Below are 20,029 nucleotides of genomic sequence, written 5' to 3'. Positions count from 1 at the left end.
ACACACACACACACACACACACACACACACACACACACACACACACACACACACACACACACACACACACACACACACACACACAGGGCTGTGCCATCTTGTGTTATTCTGGAAGCGGCGCCACTCGCCGTGAGTTGCGACGCATGCTCTCTGCATTGGCAAACATGTCGAACAAGGTGAGACGCATGTGGCAACGATGACAACATGAGCACAACAAAGAACAGTGCATGCATGCAAGCAAGCAAGATTGGAGCAGATCACACGTGTGTGTATGGGGGCGGGAGGGGTGACCCACGAACACAGGAAGTGAGCTGGAAGCCATGTTGCAACAACGGAACGACAACTAACGTCACACTCACACTCACACTCACACATTCAACACACACTCAAACTCACGCTCACACATTCAACACACACACACGCGTACGTTGAAGGTGGCGCATACGGGCAGCTTGACCGGCAATAGGATCTCTGAAGGAGTACAATCAATGAATTGAATCAGATCGGTATTGTCAGCATTGCCGAGACCACACCGTCAAAATACAGTCGGCGGTACCACGACGGACACCGAAATCCAGAACAACAGCTGCAGCAAGCTCAAGGTGTTGATTGTGGCGCCATTTTACCACGCATTCACAGCACACACACACACACACACACACAACATGGAAACAAACGCGTAGTTGCAATACAGCCATAACGTAACAGCACAGCTGTGCACTGCAGTGCAGTGCAGTGCAGCACGATGTTGATGCCTCACCGTTGCATCGTTGACACAGAGCCGCGCTTGGAGGAGAGCTGCGACATCCGGCGGCCAGAATCTTTAAGCACGCCCAGCTGATATGTGTTGGACTTGAAGCGCAGACGACATCCGCAGCGGTTTGTCACGCACATCCACAGTGCCCATACGGCCACGCCTGGTGAATACGAAAAGTAAAAGGTGCAAGTGCGGTGCACGTGTGGTGCAATAGATGGTAGTAAAGAAGAAGAAGAAGAAGAAGAAGAAGAAGAAGAAGCAGATTGCCATTGTGTGAGTTTAGCATGATACAGGGTGAAAAAAAACCCCGGCAGCCAAGCGTGCATGCTTCTCTGCAGTATATGTGCCAAGCTGAAGGGAAAACGGGACACACTGGGTATGTGGCGGTAATCTGGTATGCAACACCAGTTGCATGGCGGAGCAACCTCACCAAAGACGAGGCAGAAGACGACGACAGCAATGACAATGTAAGTGTTTCTGCTGCTTTTGGCGGTGCAGCGGTTCTGGCAGTCCTCTTTCTCGGGACCGAAACAGCTTCCGCACGAGCACGCGGAATGGCACGCCGCAGAGGCGCATGTGGTTGGCGACGATGCTGTGGTATCCAGGACGCGATACACAAGATCGTGCCCAACAACGCGGCTCCAGTCAACCTGAACAGCAGAAACGGAGACAGACAGTGAGTGGGGGGGGGGGTTAAGGGTAGGGACAATGAAAACCCCAAGTTGCAGTCGGAAAGGGGTAAGGACAAGAGTATCAGGTGGTGCTGCCACTCGAGGCAATCCCAGTACATATTCGCTTGCTTGGGCCTTTGGGAAGATGTGTGGCTGGTTGCTGCATCATAAACACAGGCGCTTGTCGACAGTAACACTACAAGGGGACGAAGACGTACCGCATCTGCATAGCAGAGGTCTTCGTTGAGAAGAACGCCAACACGACCAAGACCGAGCGATCCAGGACCAGAGACTTGCCGAAGGTTGTTCAGGCCGTCTATCAAAGCAGGAGGCACGGTCACCACAGGCACAGGTCGACCAAAGAAACAGCGAGAAAACAAAGCATACAGCCGACAGCAAGCAACACCACGATCATTGCACAAACGAGCGCGAGGTGGGTGAGCTTCACACAATCAGTCAGCGTATGCTAACGGCTGTGGTGCAGACAGTTGGTGTGCCAACAGAAGGGCACGAGAGCACGAGAACATGACAACAGGGAGGGTGGGAGAGCAAGTGGGCAGGAGAATAGAAGGCGCAATTCGCTCAACCAACTTACGGAGGCTCATAAGGGCGTCGTTGTTGCGGATGAGAAGGGCAAAGCCCTGTTGTTGATTGGGAATGTCATACAGCGTGGAGCCATCAATTTCTGCGAGAGCACACAAGCCGTCGTCAAAGTACGTTACATTGTTACATAGAATTAGAAGACAAATGCAGACAGAGGGGTCAGCATGAACCTGCTGTCGCTTTTCGTCGCACAAAAAGGAACGGGAAGCCGCAGGAAGCAAGTCAACAACAGCACAGCAACACACACGCAAAACACACGCAAAATACACACACACACACACTCAAACAACACAAAGGCAACAACTCTTCAACACTGCTCTTGCTTTTCGTTGCACAAAAAGGAACGAGAATACACACACACACACACACACACACACACACACACACACACACACACACACACACACACACACACACACACACACACACACACAAAGACACACACAAAAACAGCAACTCAACAACTTAACAACAACACACAGACGCACTGTTCAAGTTTCGAAGGCCGTTGAGGTCTGTGAGGTTGTGGCAGCCCTCGATGCGGACGTAGCCCGTGACCTCCGTGACAGTGTGAAAGACCTCCAGCGAGGAGATGGAGCTGTCGGAACACACCACCTCCAAGCTGCCATCCAAGGTGGTGCAGTCTGCAACAAGGTTGTCAATGTCCTCTGCTGTCTGCACAAAGAAGATGCCATCTTCGGCACGTGGCGGTGCAGGTTCTCTTCCCGTTGAAGGCGTGCACACGCCACCAGGCTTTGCCCACACCAGCCCACCACCGCCACCACCACCCAAGACCACCGCCACCACCACCACCACAACCAACAAACACAAACACCGTGTTGTTGCCATCATCATCATCTTCGCCTGCTGCGTGCGCGCAAAACACCAAACACCAACCAACAAACAACAACAAGCAAGCTGTGCGTTGCCTGCGAGCAAAATGCTGTGAAATCTTCCACAAATTCTCGATGAAGCCCTTGAGCCATCACGACAGCATATCATGTAGTACTGTCACTCCACTGCACCGCAAGCAACCGCGGCTCCCATACGTCCAACGCCCTTCAAACTCCTACGCATTTTGTTTTTGTGGTTTGGTTTGGTGCGATCCCCCATATTGTGCGTGCTGCGTGCTTCGTCTGCGTGCGCAGAAGCACCAAAGCAAACAAGTGCTCCATTCGTCGACACAGCTGCGTGCAGCAGTCGCAGCAGTCGCAGGTGCGCGTGCTGCACACCATTTTTTTTTCGCTTCACATCACATTCAACGCACACCGACCACATACATCATCGGAGATGACGACACCCAGGAGGGCTGTGGCTGTCACACGTGCTGTGGCAGCGTTGATGATGTTTGTGTTGGTGGCAGCAAGAGCGCCGAGGGCGGTGTTGGCACAGGCGCCACTGATTGCCGCCAGCTTCGAGGCTGGGGAAGACACGATTGCGTGGACTGGGGGCACGGCGCGCACCACCTGCGGCCGCAACGCCTTCATCGGCAACAGCGATGAGATCATCTACACAAACAGCATCACCACGCCTGCCAGCAGCAGCCTGCTTCAGTTTGAGTTCTTTGCGGGCGATGCCTGCGGTGTTGAGTCCAGCTCCTTGTTGTCGCTTCGCATTTTCTTCCGCCAGGGATCCTCCTACAACGAGGTGTCCGTGTGTGTGTGTGTGTGTGTGTGTGTGTGTGTGTGTGTGTGTGTGTGTGTGTGTGTCTGTGTGTGTGTGTGTGTGTGTGTGTGTGTGTGTGTGTATGTGTGATCGTGTGTGATCGTGTGTGATCGTGTGTGATCGTGTGAGTGATCGTGTGAGTGATCGTGTCTGTGATCGTGTCTGTGTGTCTGTGTGTCTGTGTGTCTGTTTGTGTCTGTGTAATCGTGCAGTGTGGCCGCACCCTCTGCATCTCGCTCTCGATCTCTTTGTCTCCCTGTGAAGTCATTTGCATTGGTGCACGTTCATCCTGCACTTCGCTGTCACCCTTTGACGATCCCTACCTACCAGCTTGTCTCATGTTGCCGCTTGTGTGCTCTCGCACATTGTTGCTTCGTGTGTTTGGCCGATGCATCCATGCTTAACAAAACCAGATCACGTCATGCTCGCCGTCCACCAGCTCCAGCTGCTCCACTGGCATCCTGTTTCCGGGGCCCACATACCCTTCTGACTTTAGCGCGGGCAACTGGGTTCGCATCAACCTCCCGCTTCCGCCCAATATCCAGTGAGTCGGTCATGCCGTTGATCGCGCGTGTGTTGTGTGTGTGTGTGTTGTGTTGCGTGTGTGTTGTGTGTGAATGATGCGTGGACCTGTGCTTTGTGGTCCAACAGTGACCATGGTGTTTATCGTGTGCTCACCACAACTCACACACACACACACACACACACACACACACACACACACACACACACACACACACACACACACACACACACACACACACACACACACACAAAAGGGGAGAGCTGGTGTTTCGAGTGGGATCGTCTGTCACGGCACAGTGGGGCATCGACAACGTGTATGTCGGCAGTGGCTGCGCAAACGGGTGCGCGAGCGCCGGTTTCTGCAACCTGACGGCCTCTGTCATGCCCACATGCGCCTGCGATGCTGGCTTCGTGCCCCACCCAACGCTTGGCTGCGTGCCTGCCACGGCGCCTCCAACCACGCTATTTGAGCAGTTTGAGGACGACATTGACTGGGAGGTGAACGGGGGACGCATCACCTCCTCCAGCGCGTGCGGGCGGGCTGCGTACGGCAACGCCCTCGTCTTTGATCGCAAGTCCGAGCGGCGCAGGGCCCTCACGCCGGTTCTCGACGCACGCAGCGCAGCCCGCATCAACGCGATTGTGCAGATTGGCGGGGAAGGGTGCGAAGAGCCAGACAACATTGCGGAGAGCGTTGTGATTGGCTACTCCCTGGACGGCGGCGCGACCGTCATTCCAATGCGCATCCTCTCTTACTCAAGCTTCGAGAGGGGCGGCTACGGTGTGTGCCTGTGTGTGTGCTGTCTGTGTGCTGTCTGTGTGTGTGTGTACGCCTGTGTGTGTGTGTGTGTGTGTGTGCTGTGCTGTGTGTGTGTGTGTGTTGTGTGTGTGTGTGCTGTTTGCGTATAGACGTCTTGTCCTCCTCTGCCATCCGCCCTCAACACACATCACAACACGCCGCAACACACGCGCACCGACCACCAACCAATCACCAGTGTCTGTGGCCATTCCCGAGGCCGCCCGAACGCCGTACACGCGCTTTGCGTTTTATCAGTTTGCTGCCAGCGGAACAACCACGGATTTTTGGGTGAGGGCGCATGCTTGCACGTGATATAGCCGCTTGTCACGTTGAGATACAGGAGTGCCGTCATCTGACATCAATGCGTTCAGCAGCTTCCCCAATATCCTTTCTGCCACCCTCACGCTTCGACACACACACACACATGCACATATGCACACACAACACACGCATTAGTCGATTGACGGCGTGTCGCTGCAGACGTCGGTGCCACTGCCGCGCATCGCCAGTGCACTGACAGGACCTGTGCTCAACACCACCGAGTTTGTGTCTGCGGCCGGCACCAGGTTTACGTCGCTGTGCCAGCGAAACGGGCTCGTTTTCTCGCCCACGTCCAGTGTGCAGCACCTGATTACAGCGCCCATCATTCCCAAGGCGGGCACCATGATGCAATTTGACCTGTCCTTTGGCTGCACACCACCCACAACGTCGTTTACGCTTCGCCTGGAGCGCTCCACCGATGGCGAGAGCTTCTCTTTTGCCGGCACCAGCAACTGCGACATCCAGCTCTCTGCGTGCACGTCGTGGTCCCAGTACGAGACGCAGATGGTGGCAAGTCGCTTTGGCGGTGGGTGGCATCGCATCACGCTGGCTGTGCCTCCAAGCAGCGCGCCCACGCAGTTTCGCATCAGAGCATATACGCAGGCCAACAGCGCCTGGGCCATTGCCAACCTCTACATCGGCAACGAATGCCCGTTTGGGTGTGGTGGTCTTGGCACTTGCGTTTCTGGCACGTGTGTCTGTGACGAAGGCGCCGTGTCCACAAGCGACAACAGCTGCGGCCCCGCCAGTGTCAACACCGAATTCCGCGAGGTGCGATGTCATTGGTGTGTGCTAAGATGCTGCTGCTGCTGCTGCTGCTGCTGCTGCTGCTGCTGCTGCTGATCTTGTTGTTCGTGTTGTTCTTGTTGTGAATTGACAGCATCGTCAAGTGGCGAACGTCATTGCTGCGCTGCTGCTCCCGTGTCTTTCTCCCTTGTGCCGCGCAATGCGTCGTTCACGCACACACACATACGCACGCACACACACACAATCACTGCATGCATGTGCAGACATTTGAAGATGGGCTGTCCCCTGCGCACTGGTCGCTAGTGGAGAATGCGGCCATTGCGTCCGACGGCGGCGGCTGCGGCGTTGTCAGCGAGGGCAAGTCCTTGTTCTTTGGCAAGGGATCCTATCGCACGGCGCAGACTGTTGACCTGGACCTTCGGCGCGGCACCCTCGTGCACGCCACCATCAAACTTGGAACCCAGGGCAGCGGTGGCTGCCACTCGCCGTCTGCCTCCTCAGACTCCGTTGCCATGGCGTACTCGATCGATGGCGGACTGACGTGGACAAAGATGCGCTTCTTCCAGTACGACAACTATCGCACACCGTTTGTCCACTCCACGGTGTTGCCCGAGGAAGCGAAGACGCGCCGCACCCGCATCGGCTGGTTCCAGCAGTACCCGGATGGCAACGGCCAGGACGAATGGGTGTGTTTGAGTTTGTCTGGGGGCTGTAGTTTGCTCCTTTTTGTTTGTTTGCTGGTTTGTTTATGTAGGCGGGTGGACGAGTTGTGAGAGCTACGTGCATATGCGCTACTTGTGTTCGGAGGCCCTATCGCAGCGTGAAACTCGCACTCATACACACCCACACACACAACTGCATTCTCACGCACGCACTCACTCTCACCCACACACACACACACACACACACACAACTGCGTTCCCACACACTCACACACGCACGCGCACTCATACACACACACACGTACACACGTATCATCCATCCACGCTGACTTGGCCTGTGCAGAACCTGGACAACGTGTACATTGGATACAAGGACGACAACACTGTGACGGCGATTGGCGACGACTTCTCGCCGCTTCTGGTGCCAAACTGGCTGTTTTATCCGTCGTTCCGCGTGTCGGACCAATGTGGCCGTGCAAGTGCTCTCGTCAGCCAAGCGGAAGGCGCGCAGGCGACAACCCGTGACATCAGTCTCAACCGCCAGGTGGTCACGGCGTTTGAGCCATCCCTCACTGCCTCCCCGAGCTCAGCAGAGTGGGCGGCTGTGAAGGGGTTCCGCTTCACGAAAGCGTGCGGCCTCGAAGCCTCTGGATGGCTCTTTGACGCAACATCCGGTGACCGCCACGTACGTTCTCCACTGCTTTCCCTGTGTGCATGAGAGAGAGTGTGTGTGTGTGTGCTTGTGTGTGCGTGCGTGCGTGCGTGTGTCTGTGCATGTGTGTGTGTGTCTGTGTCTGTGTCTGTGTGTGTGTCTGTGTCTGTGCATATGTGTGTGCCCTTGCAAGTATTTGTGCTCTGCATCAACTTTCATCACCAGTCACCTCCAATCCTTACCTTCCCCCCCCCCATCTGCTACTTGTGTTTCATTGTTGTGACAGGCGGAGACGGTTGATCTTGACCTGTCGTCTTCTGGGCTGGTGCTTGAGTTTGACTTTGGTTACGGCGCCGGCAATTGCGACGGGCCAGAATCGCCATCAGAATACATGTGCGTGCGCTTTCATTGTGTGCGCATGCAGTTGCCATTGTTGTCTTGTTGCTGCTGTACGACACGACCAGCTTGTACATGCTTCAAGTACATTGCCGTCATTGGCGTTCCCTCCACGCCTCAGCCTTCATGACCTCCCCTCCTCCCCCCCCCCCTTCTCTCCTTCAAACTCTACCCTTCACCCTCTCTCCTGCACTTTGCCCCACCACACCCCCTCAACCCTGCCTCCGGTTGTGCAGTGTCTTGGAGTACAGCGTGGACGGTGGCAGCACGTGGCAACAGCTCACGTCACCGCTCGGCGCCAGCTCTGTCCACCGGTATTCGTACCGCCTCGACAACTACCCCTCTGCACGCACAACAGCCACGCGGCTGCGCTGGCGCCAGAACGCGTACACGCAGGACGCCACCAGCAAGGACGTGTGGACGCTCTCCTACGTGCGCATCCAGGGTGTCCCCAACTCAGACCCCGTCCTGTTTGTGGAGTACAACCTCGGGTGCGGGGAGGGGAGTGGCGAAGCAGCGTTTGCCATTGACTACAGCGTCAACCGCGGCCAGTCGTGGGTCACGTGCTCCCAGTGCAGCCCGACGCCAAACGGCTGCAGCGAGTGGCCCCAGCACGGCGAGTGCACCTTCACCACGGACACTTCGCCCCGCAACACCTGGCGCCGGCTGTCGCTGCCCATGCCCAATGCCGACACCGTTCGCTTCCGCCTGCGCGCCCTCAGCGACGTCCCCGTTGCTTTTGACAACTTCTACGCTGGCGTGCAGTGCCCGAGTCGGTGCGGGGGTCACGGGTTTTGCACCCGCAACGGCACGTGTGTGTGCGACGACGGCTTTGTGCTTGGGGTTGACGGCAGCTGCGCACCAGTTCCAGGCGCCCACCCGTCCTTGTTGGTGGAGGACTTTGATCCCTTTGTGCCTGCACAGTGGGCTGACGCGACAGGTGGCGTGGTGGCCACCAACGGCGCATGCAGCGGCCTTGCTGGCGGAAACAAGATGGTGTTCAAGCTTGGACAGCGCCGCGCTCTCGTCACACGTGACCTCAACCTGCAACATGCAGACTTTGTTGAGTTTGTGCTCCGTCTTGGTGACCCAGCCACGTCAACGTGCACGGCACCTTCCGTCTCACAGGAGGGCGTTGCCATTGCATACTCGATTGATGGGGGCCTGTCCTTTGCCAAGATTCGGGAGTTTCAAGCGGGCCTGTACTCCAGCGCAACCCACTTTTCTGTAGCACTGCCAGACAACGCAAAGACCCCCACAACACGCATCATGTGGCTGCAAGCAACAGGCGAAGACAACGTTGACGTCTGGGTGCGTGGTTTGATGTGTACATGTGAGCGTGTGTATGTGTTTGTGTGTGTGTGTGTGTGAGGTGTGTGTGTGTGTGTGTGTGCGATTCACGCTTGTTCATTGCGAACTTATGACTGTGTGTGTTCAGTGTTGCCACATGTGTGTTTTGATCCAACTTCCCCTTCCCATTTGTCTTCGCCTTGTGCAGGCCATTGATGACATCTACATTGGTCCTCGGCGCGCCGCTACACCATCTCACCTGTTCCAATCCTTCGCTTCGCCCATCAGTCGCGACCTCATTGCCATCACGCCAAACGGAGAGGTGCGTGTGTGTGTGTGTTTGTGTTTGTGCATGCGTGTGTGTGTGGGTGGTGTTAGGTGTGTGTGGGTGTCTCTCTCGCTCTCTGCGTGTGTGTGTGTGGACGAGAGCCTTTCTTTTGTGTGCATGTACATGTTTGGTGTTACCTATGTGCGTGTCTTGCAGCGGTGCTCCCCACGTTTCGCTCACTGGCCCTTGCATCCCCTCAATTGTTCTGCCGTGTGTGTACTCACCACTCACATGTGCTCTCTGCTGGCAGTTGGCGGAGCTATGCGGCCAGCCAGCGCTCGTGTTTTCGGGATCGCAACGCGTCAACGGCGAATCCCTGCTCACGACAACCACGATCGACCTCCCACAGAACGCGTTCATTCAGCTCGTGCTCTCCACAGGCTGTGGCGCCCCATCCGCTGACTTCAGAGTGCGTTGTGTGTGTGTGTGTGTGTGTGTGTGTGTGTGTGTGTGTGTGTGTGTGTGTGTGTGTGTGAGAACTACCTGTGCAAGTGTTACTAATAGAATCATTGCGCAAGCGACGTCGTAATTGGAGGTACGCAAACGGCCAAATTTCCTACAGTTACCAGACCGCCTAGCAAAACCTATGCCACCGTTAGACATGAGGTCATGGACCAGCCTTGCGCAGTGAGTAAACCTGGGCATGTGGCTCCAATCGCAGTCTTGAGGAACGGAAACTAAGACGGGATCGGAGGATTCACGCCCGCTCATGTGGCGACAATTTGTGGCTTTAGACAAAGCATCTCTCTCAAAACTCGTCGATGCTCGGTGTACCGCCAGAATAGGAATGCAGTATACTGGAGGTTCGATTTCAACGCGTAGTGGGTCTTATAGAAGCTACGTTGGTGATTCTATATTCGACTTCTAGAGTGCGTGTGTGTGTGTGTGTGTGTGTGTGTGTGTGTGTGTGTGTGTGTATGTGTGTGTGTGTGCGTGTACGTGTGTATGTGTGTATGTGCGTGTACGTGTGTGTGCGTGTACGTGAGTGTGAGTGTGTGTGTATGTGCGTGTGTGTGCTAATGCACACATGCACACAAAGCCACACATCCACATCAGCATCCGCATCTGCAATGTTGAGGACCCAAATCTTGTTCCTTGCTGACTTTCCTCGTCCACTTCAATGACATGTCCGTTGCCTGCTTATTTCTCACGCACTCCATTCCGCTCCACACAGTCTTTCTCCTTTGCCCTCACCGTTTTCCTCACCATTCCCACTCGCTATCCTCTTTGCTCTCGTCCCTCACCCCCCCCCCCTCCGTTCGTCCCAACATCGGTGGCTGTGCAGGTGGAGTTGGAGCGATCTGTGAACGATGGCGCGTCGTGGTCCTCTGAGCACAGCACGTGCAACCCCATCACCTCCACCGCCTGCAGCTCTTGGTCTGTTCTCACAGACAACCGCCTGTTGTCGCGCGATTGGGCGAGTGGCTGGCACCGCATCACCATCCCTGTCGGTGCCTCCTCCCACGTTCGCTTCCGTCTTCGCGCCAGCGATGCGTACAGCTCATCGCGCACGTGGGCGCTGCGCAGCTTGTACATTGGCGCTGGCTGTGGTGGCGACTTCTGTGGCGGCCACGGTACCTGCATCAACGGCACGTGCACGTGTGACGACGGGTTCTCGCTGACAGATGCGGGCAGTTGCAGCGTGAGCACTCCGCTTCCCCGCCAGCTGTTTGAGTCGTTTGAAGCGCCACTCTCATCACGGTTCTGGCGCCAACAGCCGAATGGCGGCAGCTTCGACACGGGCAACTCATGTGGCGTCGTCTCATCCGGCCGCGCCTTCAAGTTCTACGGCACCAGCACGCGCAAGCTGGAGTCAAACGACCTGGACACGCGCGCTGCGGACTTTATTGAGTTCAATGTCTTCACAGGCAGCTCGTCCCTGAGCACGTGCCCAGTCATCACGCGGGAAGCGGAGGGGGTGGTTGTTGCTGCGTCAACCAACGGCGGTATCACCTGGACAAGGATTGGCACGGTTGAATACTACTCTGCCTCGTACGTCCCATCGCAGTTTGCCTGCTGCTGTGTTTGCGTGTGCACTTGCGATTGCGCGTGTGTGGCTGCATTTCGCTGTGTTGTTGTGTGTATTGCGTGCAGTGCAATGCTTCATATCATCTGTCCACACACACACACACACACAACACACGCGCGCGCTTTCTCTCTGACACACATGCCTGTCACTTCCTTGTATTTGTCTCCACACCTCTTGTTTGTTTCCATGTTTGTGCTTCATTTATTGCGTGTCTTCGCTGGGCCAGAACCCTGCCGCGCCGCCGCGCCATCCCAATCCCAGCAAACTTCCGCACTGGTAGCACTCGCTTTCTCTTCTGGCAACCAGAATTCTCCCCAAACTACGATGCCTGGGTCAGCTGCAGTGCTATTGCGACTGGACTTTCTCTTTGAGTGGCTTGCGTGCGTGCGTGCGTGCGTGTGTGTGTGTGGTTTGCCTGTGGGTCCTTGGAGTGTCCTGCATCCTTCACCATCCACACGCTTCCACTGCCACACACACACACACACACACACACACACACACACACACACACACACACGTGTGCACCTGTTTTACTCAACTCCCACTGTCTCCCTCACACTATGTTCCTGCAGGCCCTGGACGACGTCTTCGTTGGCTGCGCAGACCTGCAGCCGAAACAGCTGACGCAGCTCTTCCCGTCCCTTCCTCTTCCGCGACAGTTTTACCCAAGGTCTGTCAGATCTGGCATGCGCAGTCGTGCGCAGAGTGCATGCTTTCCCGCATGTGAAATGCTCCTTCCAGCCCCCTCCCCACTGCACAATTTCACACACCCACGCACACAGCTTGTACCCCTGGTGTATAGCGTCCTTTCGCCCTGTTCATGTGCGTCTGCTGCTTGCGTGCCCGTATGCCACGTGCTGCAGACAAGTGAACGCCATGGCGACGGAGGTGTGCGGCCGGCCAGCCATGTCCTTTGCGCCAGCGTCGTTCCAGTCCCTACAGGTTGGGCCTCTCGATTTGGACGACAAGGGCGCTTTCGTGCAGTTTGACCTGTCCACGTCGTGCACGGCCACCGCTGCCAGCGGCTACGACGTGCTCCTGTCACAGTCAAACACGGCGTTTGAGACGGCATCGGCGCTGCTGCAGGTGTCGTGCGAACCGCTGACCTCTAGCTCGTGCAAGTCCTGGTACTGGAAGATGAACGAAGTCTCCTTCAGCTCGCACCAGCTTGCCAACGGCTGGACGCGCGTGGTGGCGCCCATCTCCTCCCCAACACGCGGTCTTCGCGTTCGCATTTCCACGGACGTAACGCTGAGCGTGAGTGGCCGCACGCTCGCCATTGCCAACTTGTACGTCGGCAGCGGCTGTGGCGGCGGCTGCGGCCCCTTTGGCGTGTGCATCAACGGCACGCGCTGCGAGTGCGACGCAGGCTTCAGTGTGGATGCAGCAGACAACACGTGTCGTCGCACGAGCCCGCGCAAAGGGTTTCTTGAGACGTTTGAGGACGAGGTGCTCGCGTCGCGCTGGAGCAAGGTTGTTGGCGGCGCCTTCCAGACATCGCCCTGCGGCCCGCTCGCCGCTTTCAACTCGCTCTACCTGGGCGGAAACACGCGCCAGCGGTTTGTGTTTACGCAAGAGCTTGACCTGCGGGGTGCTGCGTTTGTGGAATATGTGCTGCGCGCCGGCGGCTCAGGCTGCCTTGCACCGAGCGTGACCCAGGAGGGGCTTGTGCTCGGCTACTCGCTCGACGGCGGAGTGACGTCCTCCCTGCTCGAGCGCCACTCATACGCGTCAAGCACAAGCGCAACGCAGCACATTGTGTCTCTGCCGGACGAGGCGAAAACACAGCACACGGTGCTTGGCTTCACCCAGCCCAATGCAGACGGCCTGAACGTGGATGTGTGGGGCCTGGACGACTTCTATGTTGGCCCAACAACAGCGTCGCTGCCCCAACACGTGGAGATTCACTTTGAGCTTCCGCGATGGGACACGGACCACTTTCTGTTTGCGCCAAACGCCCAGGTGAAGACGCACTGCGACAAGCCGGCGCTTGTGTTTACGCTTGGCTCTGGCGTCGGCCTGGCCTGGTTCGAGACCAACATGCTGGACCTGCAAGAGGGCGCCTTCATCCAGCTGCTGGTGAGCGCGAGCTGCGGTTCTGTGGGCGCCCGCCGCGACCTCCGCCTCACCGTTGAGTCGTATGATCTCGGCGACTCCCAGTGGCGTGATCTGCCAGCACCGTGCAACCCCAATGCCGCCTTCAACTGCGATGCATTCGGCCTGCCCGCGGGCTCAAACCTGCGCGTGACCGATTATGGCTCGGGCTGGACCCGCGTCACCTTACCTCTGCCCTCCGTGGCTTCTGGCCGTCGCTACAGGTTCCGCCTGTCGTGGCTGCAGTCTGCGACTGTTGCCATCACCGATGTGTACATTGGCAGCGAGTGCCCCTTTGCCTGCGGCGGCTATGGCCTGTGCAAGAACGGCCAGTGCGTCTGCGACGAAGGATTCGTACCGCACGCAGAGCGCGGGTGCGTGCAAGCCACGGGCCCGCCACAAGAGCTGCGAGAGGCGTTTACCAGCGCCCCGCTGTCCCCTGCGCGCTGGCACCGTCTGAGCGGCGGCGCGGTGTTGGCCGATGGCGGCGGATGCGGCACCATCGCTGCTGGCGGGTCTGTCCACTTCAACGCCGACACCGCTCGCTACCTGGAGAGCGTGGACGTCAACACGACCTCTGCCCGGTTTGTAGAGTACACCATCCAGACTGGGAACAGCGCCGGTTCCCCCTGTCGCTACGTCTCCCACTCGGACGAGGGAGTTGTGTTTGCTTACTCCACCAATGCAGGCTACACCTGGCATGTGTGAGTTGATGCGTGGTTGAATCGTGTGTCGTGGTAGCCGCACGTGTGTGTGTGTGTGTGTGTGTGTGTGTGTGTGTGTGTGTGTGTGTGTGTGTGTGTGTGTGTGTGTGTGAGGGTCGGTGTTGTGACGAGATTTGGGGGAGATGGGGGATCGTGCTGTGTGTGCATGTATTGTGCGTGTGCGTGCTGTGCGTGTCTGAACGCCCTGAGTAGGCACGTGTGCACAATTTTCGCTTGTTTGAGGCTGCCATGCACATTCCCCACACACATCCATGGGAATCAAACAAACAAACAAACACAAACACAAACACACACACACACACACACACACACACACACACACACACACACACACACACACACACACACACACACACACACACACACACACACCGCGTCAACCCCCCCCCCCCTCTCGGACAATACAGACTGGAGCACGGCCGGTACACGTCGCCAACGCGTCGCTTTGTCTCGCTGCCAGAAGGGGCGCGCTCGCCGTACACTCGATTCCTATGGTGGCAGCCCGAGTTCTCTGCTGCTGACTACGACACCTGGGTAGGAGGAGAGCCAGCACGGTAGACTGTGTGCGCTTGCGATCTTTCTGTTTTGTGATTATAGCGGTATCACTGCCGCGGTGTAGAGGAAGAAAATTTGATGTTGGTTGCCACCCTTAATGACATGTGACCCGCTCGACGCCTGTGATTGATTTTGCGTTGCGCAAAGCTTTGTCGGCCGTTTAATTTCCACACCTTTTCCTGCCCGCGTCACACCATGGCTCACCTGCTTTGGCTCCTGCGATTTCGTTGTCAGAACATTGACGACGTGTATGTTGGACCTCCGGGCAGCGTGACGCCAACCGCAATCGTTGAGGACTTTGGCGGCAACGGCGACGGCGACGCTGATGGCTACGACGCTGTAAACTTCGTGACCGTGCGAGGCGGTGTCACGGAATCGTTCTGTTCGTCAGAGGGCAACGCGCTCGTATTCAAAGAGCAGGCTGTCAGCGAGTTTCTCATCACCACCCGTGACGTCGACCTTCAACCAGGTTTGGTTGTGTCGGCTTAGCCATGTGAACATGTGATATGCTCGTGTTCTTGTACATGTACCTTTGTGTGCGTGTGTCTCTCTGCCTGTTTGTACCTTTGTGTGCGCACTTGTCTCTCGCGAACGTACCTACGCACCGGCTCACTACGAGTGTATTGTTTGCGTGTTGCTGGTGCAGAGGAGCTCGTGGTGTTGATGGACACGCTGTCCACTCCAGCATCGTCCTCATGGAAATCTGTGCAAGGCCGACGCCAAGCAAAGGTGTGTGCATGCACGTACGCGTGTGCTTGTGGATGCAATTGCTGGTGTAGTCTGCGCTGGCTCACGTGTTTATCATGCACCTGCTTTCCTCTCGACACCCACCTGCCCTGGTGAATGCGATTTCTGCGTTGCTGTTGTCCATGCAATTCCAGGATTGCGGACTGACCACAAGCGGATGGGTGTTTGACGGCCTCGGGTTTGTGCGCGTGGCGGAAACGGAGCCACTCGACGTCTCTCCCACAAACCTGAAACTCGCGTTTACATTCACCTTTGGCGCTGGCGGTTGCGATTCCCCGGAATCGTCTGCCCGCAACGAGAATGTGTACGTTTGTGCAATTTGACTCAATGGTGTTGTATGACTTGAGTTGAAGGGCTGTGCTGCTCCTCCATGCCTTGCTTGCATTCTGCTTAAACCACCAACATGCCCTTGGTCTATCCTTTTCTGACCATCCACACGTATCCATACATCACATCACATCACCTCACGTTACGTCACAATCCGTGTGTATCTTCGTGTCCAGGTTCTTGGAGTACTCCATCGACAATGGCCAGAATTGGAAATCGATGATGGAACTCAAGTACCCGACGCATCAGAACACCCGGGTGTCGCTTGCACTCGACGACGCTGCGCCAGACCGCACGGCGACGACCAAGTTCAGGTGGATCCAACCAACGTTCACGGAGGGCATGGATGTGTGGGCGCTGGCGGATGTCGGCGTTGCCGGCACACCGTACACCACGTACTACCTGCAGTTTGACCTGGCCACCAACTGCGAGGGCGTGAGCGGATCCACGGACCCCATCACCGCGTCATTCAGCGCGGGGTTGATGGGCAACTTCATCGACCTGCAGCAGCTGACGTGTGACCCCACCACGGTTGCCTGCTCCGAGTGGCAGCATCCCGGCACCATCTTCGGCAACGAGGCGTACCGGGGCTGGCGCCGCTTCACATTTGAGCTGGGCAACAACCCCAGCGCACACTACCGTATTGCCATTGCGCGTGATGCCGGTGCCGTCAACACGTTTGCCATCGACAACCTGTTTATTGGCGGCCTGTGCCCAGGCATGTGCAGCGGTCATGGTCGGTGCACGCTGGCGGGCCGCTGTGATTGTGACGAAGGGTACACGGGCACTCGGTGCGAAACGCCGTCAGCACGCCTGCCCCAATCGCTCGCCGTCGACTTTTCGAGCGGCAGCGTGAGTGCGTCCCACTTCTCCAGCTGGACTGGCGCGGTGAAGGTGTGCAGGACGGGGATGGTTGGTCTTGTGTTTGATGAAGACGGGCGACACGAGATTACGACGCGTGACATGGACCTCAGCGGTATCACGGAGATCAAGTTTGGGTTTGCGCGTTGCAATGTGCGCAGCGAGACGGTGGCTGTATCCGCCAGCACGGACGGTGGCGTTCGATGGAAAATGCTGGGCCGCTACTCTCCCGGCAGCAGCACAACAGAGGTGACCATCCCGCTTGAGGGCGCTCCACTGATGCGCCTTCGATGGTGGGCAGACAGCACAGAGTAAGTTTGCATGGATGTGTGCTTGCACGTGTGTATGGGCGCGTCTGTGTTGGTGTGTTGGTATGTGTGTCTGTGTGTTGGTGTTTGTGTGTGTGTGTGTGTGTGTGTGCTTGCGGTTGTAAGCATAAATGCCTGTTGCTTGTGTCTTTGAATGTATGTCTGACGCCGGCGTGTGCTGATGTGTGCTGCCCTTCGACTGTGGAATCGTTCTTGTGTCTACCTTGCACAAACTTGCCCGCGCACACCTCCATATCTGCCGCCCATCTAACTGTCCCTGTACCCTCCTACCACCTTTGCGCCATCGACTTCTTCATTTCAACCTTGCCACTGCTGCAGCTCGAACCATCCGTGGTTCATTTCGCACATCAGCGTGCAGGGTGAGTGCGAAGCAACCCCTGACCTGTGCTCGGGCAGCAACGAAGTCTGCGTCAACACACTAGACGGGCACACGTGCGAGTGCGCTGATGGCTACATACGCAACGACAACGACGAATGCATCAAAGGTAGCCACGATCCGGTCACTTGTACCCCGTGTTGCGTTCCGCGTAGTGTGTACCCGCTTGTGTGCGTGTATGTGTGCCTTCGCATCAGTTTGTTGTGTTGTTGGCTTGTCGTTTGACTGTCCTTGCTTCGCTTGCTGTTTCACTTGATGTGACTGTGTGACTGTGTGTGTGTGTGTGCGAGGGTCTCCTTTCCTACACGATTCCTCACCGCGTTCGCTGGCCTGCGCCACAGATCTCTGCATGGACGTGACGTGTACTGCATCTGATGACTGCCAGAAACCGGGCGAATGCAATCCCGAGACAGGTCGCTGCGGTCCCACAATCCCTCTCTCAGGAATGCAATGGTGCGGTGGTGAAACAAGTGATTTGGTGTTTGTTTGTGTTTGCGTTTGTGTATGTTTGTTTGTGTTTGTGCCTGTGCCTGTGATTGTTTGTTTGCGTTTGTGTTTGCGTTTGCGTTTGTGTATGTTTGTTTGTGTTTGTGTTTGTGTTTTTTTTTGTGTGTGCTTGCGTGTGTGTCTGTGATTGTGTTTGTGCTTGTGATTGTGTTAATCGTTGCGTGTGCTCGCGTGTGTGTCTGTGATTGCGTTTGTGTCTGTGATTGTGTTGATCGTTGCGTGTGCTCGCGTGTGCATGTGTTTATGCTTTGTACATCTGTAGTATTCTTTGTGTGTGAACACGCTTTTGTTGTACATGTGTTCAGTCACCGTGCGTGCTCTTTCTTGCTCACTGTGGCCTCGGTTTTTGGATGTACGTTTATCAGCGATGATGGCGATGTGACCACTTTTAACGACACGTGCGTTGAGGGCATGTGCAAGGGCACTTCCCTCTGTGAAGGCGTCACGTGCCCGAGTGCAGGACAGTGCTTTGTCCGAGGAACCTGCAACCGCATGACTGGTGAATGCGTTCCCAGATACGCGCCGAATGGCCAACAGTGCAATGACGGTGCGTTTGCCCTGTTGGTACTGCCGCTTCTTTTTTGGGTGCGTGTCTACTCGTCGTGTTGGAACCCAAGGTTGCTGCTGGCCATGAACGCCTTCTGTCTCTTTGACATGCACATGCAACCACTAACAAACATGCAATACGCGTGCACGCACCCGCACGCACAATACACAACCACAACATACACGCACAAACACAACACACACACTCTCTCTCTCTCTCTCTCTTGTCTTTGCAGGCAATATGAACACGGTCAACGATACGTGTGTGAACGGCCAGTGTGTGGGCCAGCTTGACCCATGTCTGAATGTGTCGTGCACGGGGACGCCGTCGTCGTCGTGTTACAGCGCGCTCGCGTGCAACCCCGACACGGCGCAGTGCGAGGCAGCAGGCCCACTCACGGGCACGCCGTGCAACGATGGCGATGCCACCACAACAGACGTGTGCATTAACGGCGAGTGTGTGGGCACCCCAAAGTGCTCCGGCGTGACGTGCGAGTCAACAGGGTCAAACATGTCGTGCACAACGTCTCGATGCAACCCGCTGACGGGGCTGTGCGAAGCTGTGAAGAAGCCGGACGACAGCGTGTGCGACGACAACAACACCAACACCATCAACGACCACTGTGTCAACGGCATGTGTGTCGGCCAGGACACGTGCGCAAACGTCGACTGCTCCCCGATTTCCGCCTGCCATGATGAAGGCACCTGCCAGCAGGGCGTGTGCTCCACACCACTCCTGGCTGACGGCACGCAGTGCGACGACGGAAACGCGGCAACCGTGCAGGACGCCTGCCGGAACGGGGTGTGCGTGGGGCTGCCCAACCTCTGCCTCAACAGCACGTGCGCGCCTGTTGGCGAGTGCCAACAGCAGAGCCCCTGTGACCCCTTGACGGGCGTATGTGCAACACGCAACGCCACTGACGGTGCGCTGTGCAGTGTTGGCACGTGTGTTGGCGGCCGCTGTGTCATGTCCACGCCGCAGTGCGACACCAGGACGTGCCAGGGCTCGGGCCCATGCGTTGAGAACAGCTGCGTCAACAACACGTGCGTGTCTGTGTCGCTTCAGGATGGCACCGGCTGCGCATCGACACTGGTGGCTGCCGGTGTGTGCTCCAACGGCACGTGCGTGGACCTGTGCGCTGGCGTGACGTGCGCACGACAGCAGTGCCACACCACGCCGGGCTGCAACCCCATGACAGGCAGCTGTGTATCCACGCCAGTCCTGGATGGCACAACCTGCAATGATGGCAACAACACCACCGTCAATGACAAATGTGTGTCTGGCGAGTGCGTGGGCACGCTTGATCCGTGTCTTGGCGTGGATTGCTCGCAACCGCCCAACGACTGTCAGATCGGCCCAGGAACATGCAATGCTATGGGCGAATGTGTCTTTGCCGCGCGCACCAACGGAACGCAATGGTACTGTTGCCTGTCCATATTCGTGCATGTGTGTGTGCATGTGTGTGTGCGCGCGCGTGTGCGTGAACCTCTGTGTGTGTGTGTGTGTGTGTGTGTGT

The 20,029-nt window shown here is 56.9% G+C and overlaps 2 protein-coding genes across 2 annotated transcripts in view; one reads left to right on the top strand and one right to left on the bottom strand.

Annotated features, from left to right (window-relative positions):
* Positions 1–92: 92 nt before the first annotated feature.
* On the bottom strand, positions 93–2,972 carry PTSG_01379 (uncharacterized protein). The gene is made up of 7 exons (XM_004997295.1): positions 2,520–2,972; positions 2,024–2,113; positions 1,647–1,744; positions 1,188–1,407; positions 761–917; positions 428–471; positions 93–150 (listed from the first exon to the last, which is right to left on the bottom strand). The coding sequence occupies exons 1-7, from the start codon at positions 2,887–2,889 to the stop codon at positions 104–106; spliced, it is 1,026 nt and encodes a 341-aa protein (XP_004997352.1). The 5' UTR covers positions 2,890–2,972; the 3' UTR covers positions 93–103.
* A 400-nt stretch (positions 2,973–3,372) lies between these two features.
* The window catches only part of PTSG_01378 (uncharacterized protein), a gene marked incomplete at both ends in the record, with an annotated part of 20,867 nt that continues 4,210 nt past the window's right edge, over positions 3,373–20,029 (top strand). The window contains 24 exons of the mRNA XM_004997294.1: positions 3,373–3,678; positions 4,110–4,240; positions 4,476–5,002; positions 5,217–5,308; positions 5,477–6,112; positions 6,352–6,774; positions 7,094–7,435; positions 7,689–7,795; positions 8,035–9,109; positions 9,297–9,410; positions 9,667–9,825; positions 10,702–11,408; positions 11,672–11,777; positions 12,018–12,115; positions 12,309–14,243; positions 14,672–14,798; positions 15,054–15,288; positions 15,466–15,548; positions 15,701–15,870; positions 16,070–17,065; positions 17,402–17,568; positions 17,801–17,912; positions 18,332–18,513; positions 18,749–19,786. Coding sequence (XP_004997351.1) covers positions 3,373–3,678; positions 4,110–4,240; positions 4,476–5,002; positions 5,217–5,308; positions 5,477–6,112; positions 6,352–6,774; positions 7,094–7,435; positions 7,689–7,795; positions 8,035–9,109; positions 9,297–9,410; positions 9,667–9,825; positions 10,702–11,408; positions 11,672–11,777; positions 12,018–12,115; positions 12,309–14,243; positions 14,672–14,798; positions 15,054–15,288; positions 15,466–15,548; positions 15,701–15,870; positions 16,070–17,065; positions 17,402–17,568; positions 17,801–17,912; positions 18,332–18,513; positions 18,749–19,786 — 9,868 coding nt within the window. The remainder of the gene's footprint in view (positions 3,679–4,109; positions 4,241–4,475; positions 5,003–5,216; positions 5,309–5,476; positions 6,113–6,351; positions 6,775–7,093; positions 7,436–7,688; positions 7,796–8,034; positions 9,110–9,296; positions 9,411–9,666; positions 9,826–10,701; positions 11,409–11,671; positions 11,778–12,017; positions 12,116–12,308; positions 14,244–14,671; positions 14,799–15,053; positions 15,289–15,465; positions 15,549–15,700; positions 15,871–16,069; positions 17,066–17,401; positions 17,569–17,800; positions 17,913–18,331; positions 18,514–18,748; positions 19,787–20,029) is intronic.

Source organism: Salpingoeca rosetta (assembly GCF_000188695.1).
Source record: "Salpingoeca rosetta unplaced genomic scaffold supercont1.4, whole genome shotgun sequence".
NCBI lineage: Eukaryota > Choanoflagellata > Craspedida > Salpingoecidae > Salpingoeca > Salpingoeca rosetta.
Note: the sequence above shows the minus strand (reverse complement) of the source record. Positions and strands in the feature narration are given on the sequence as shown.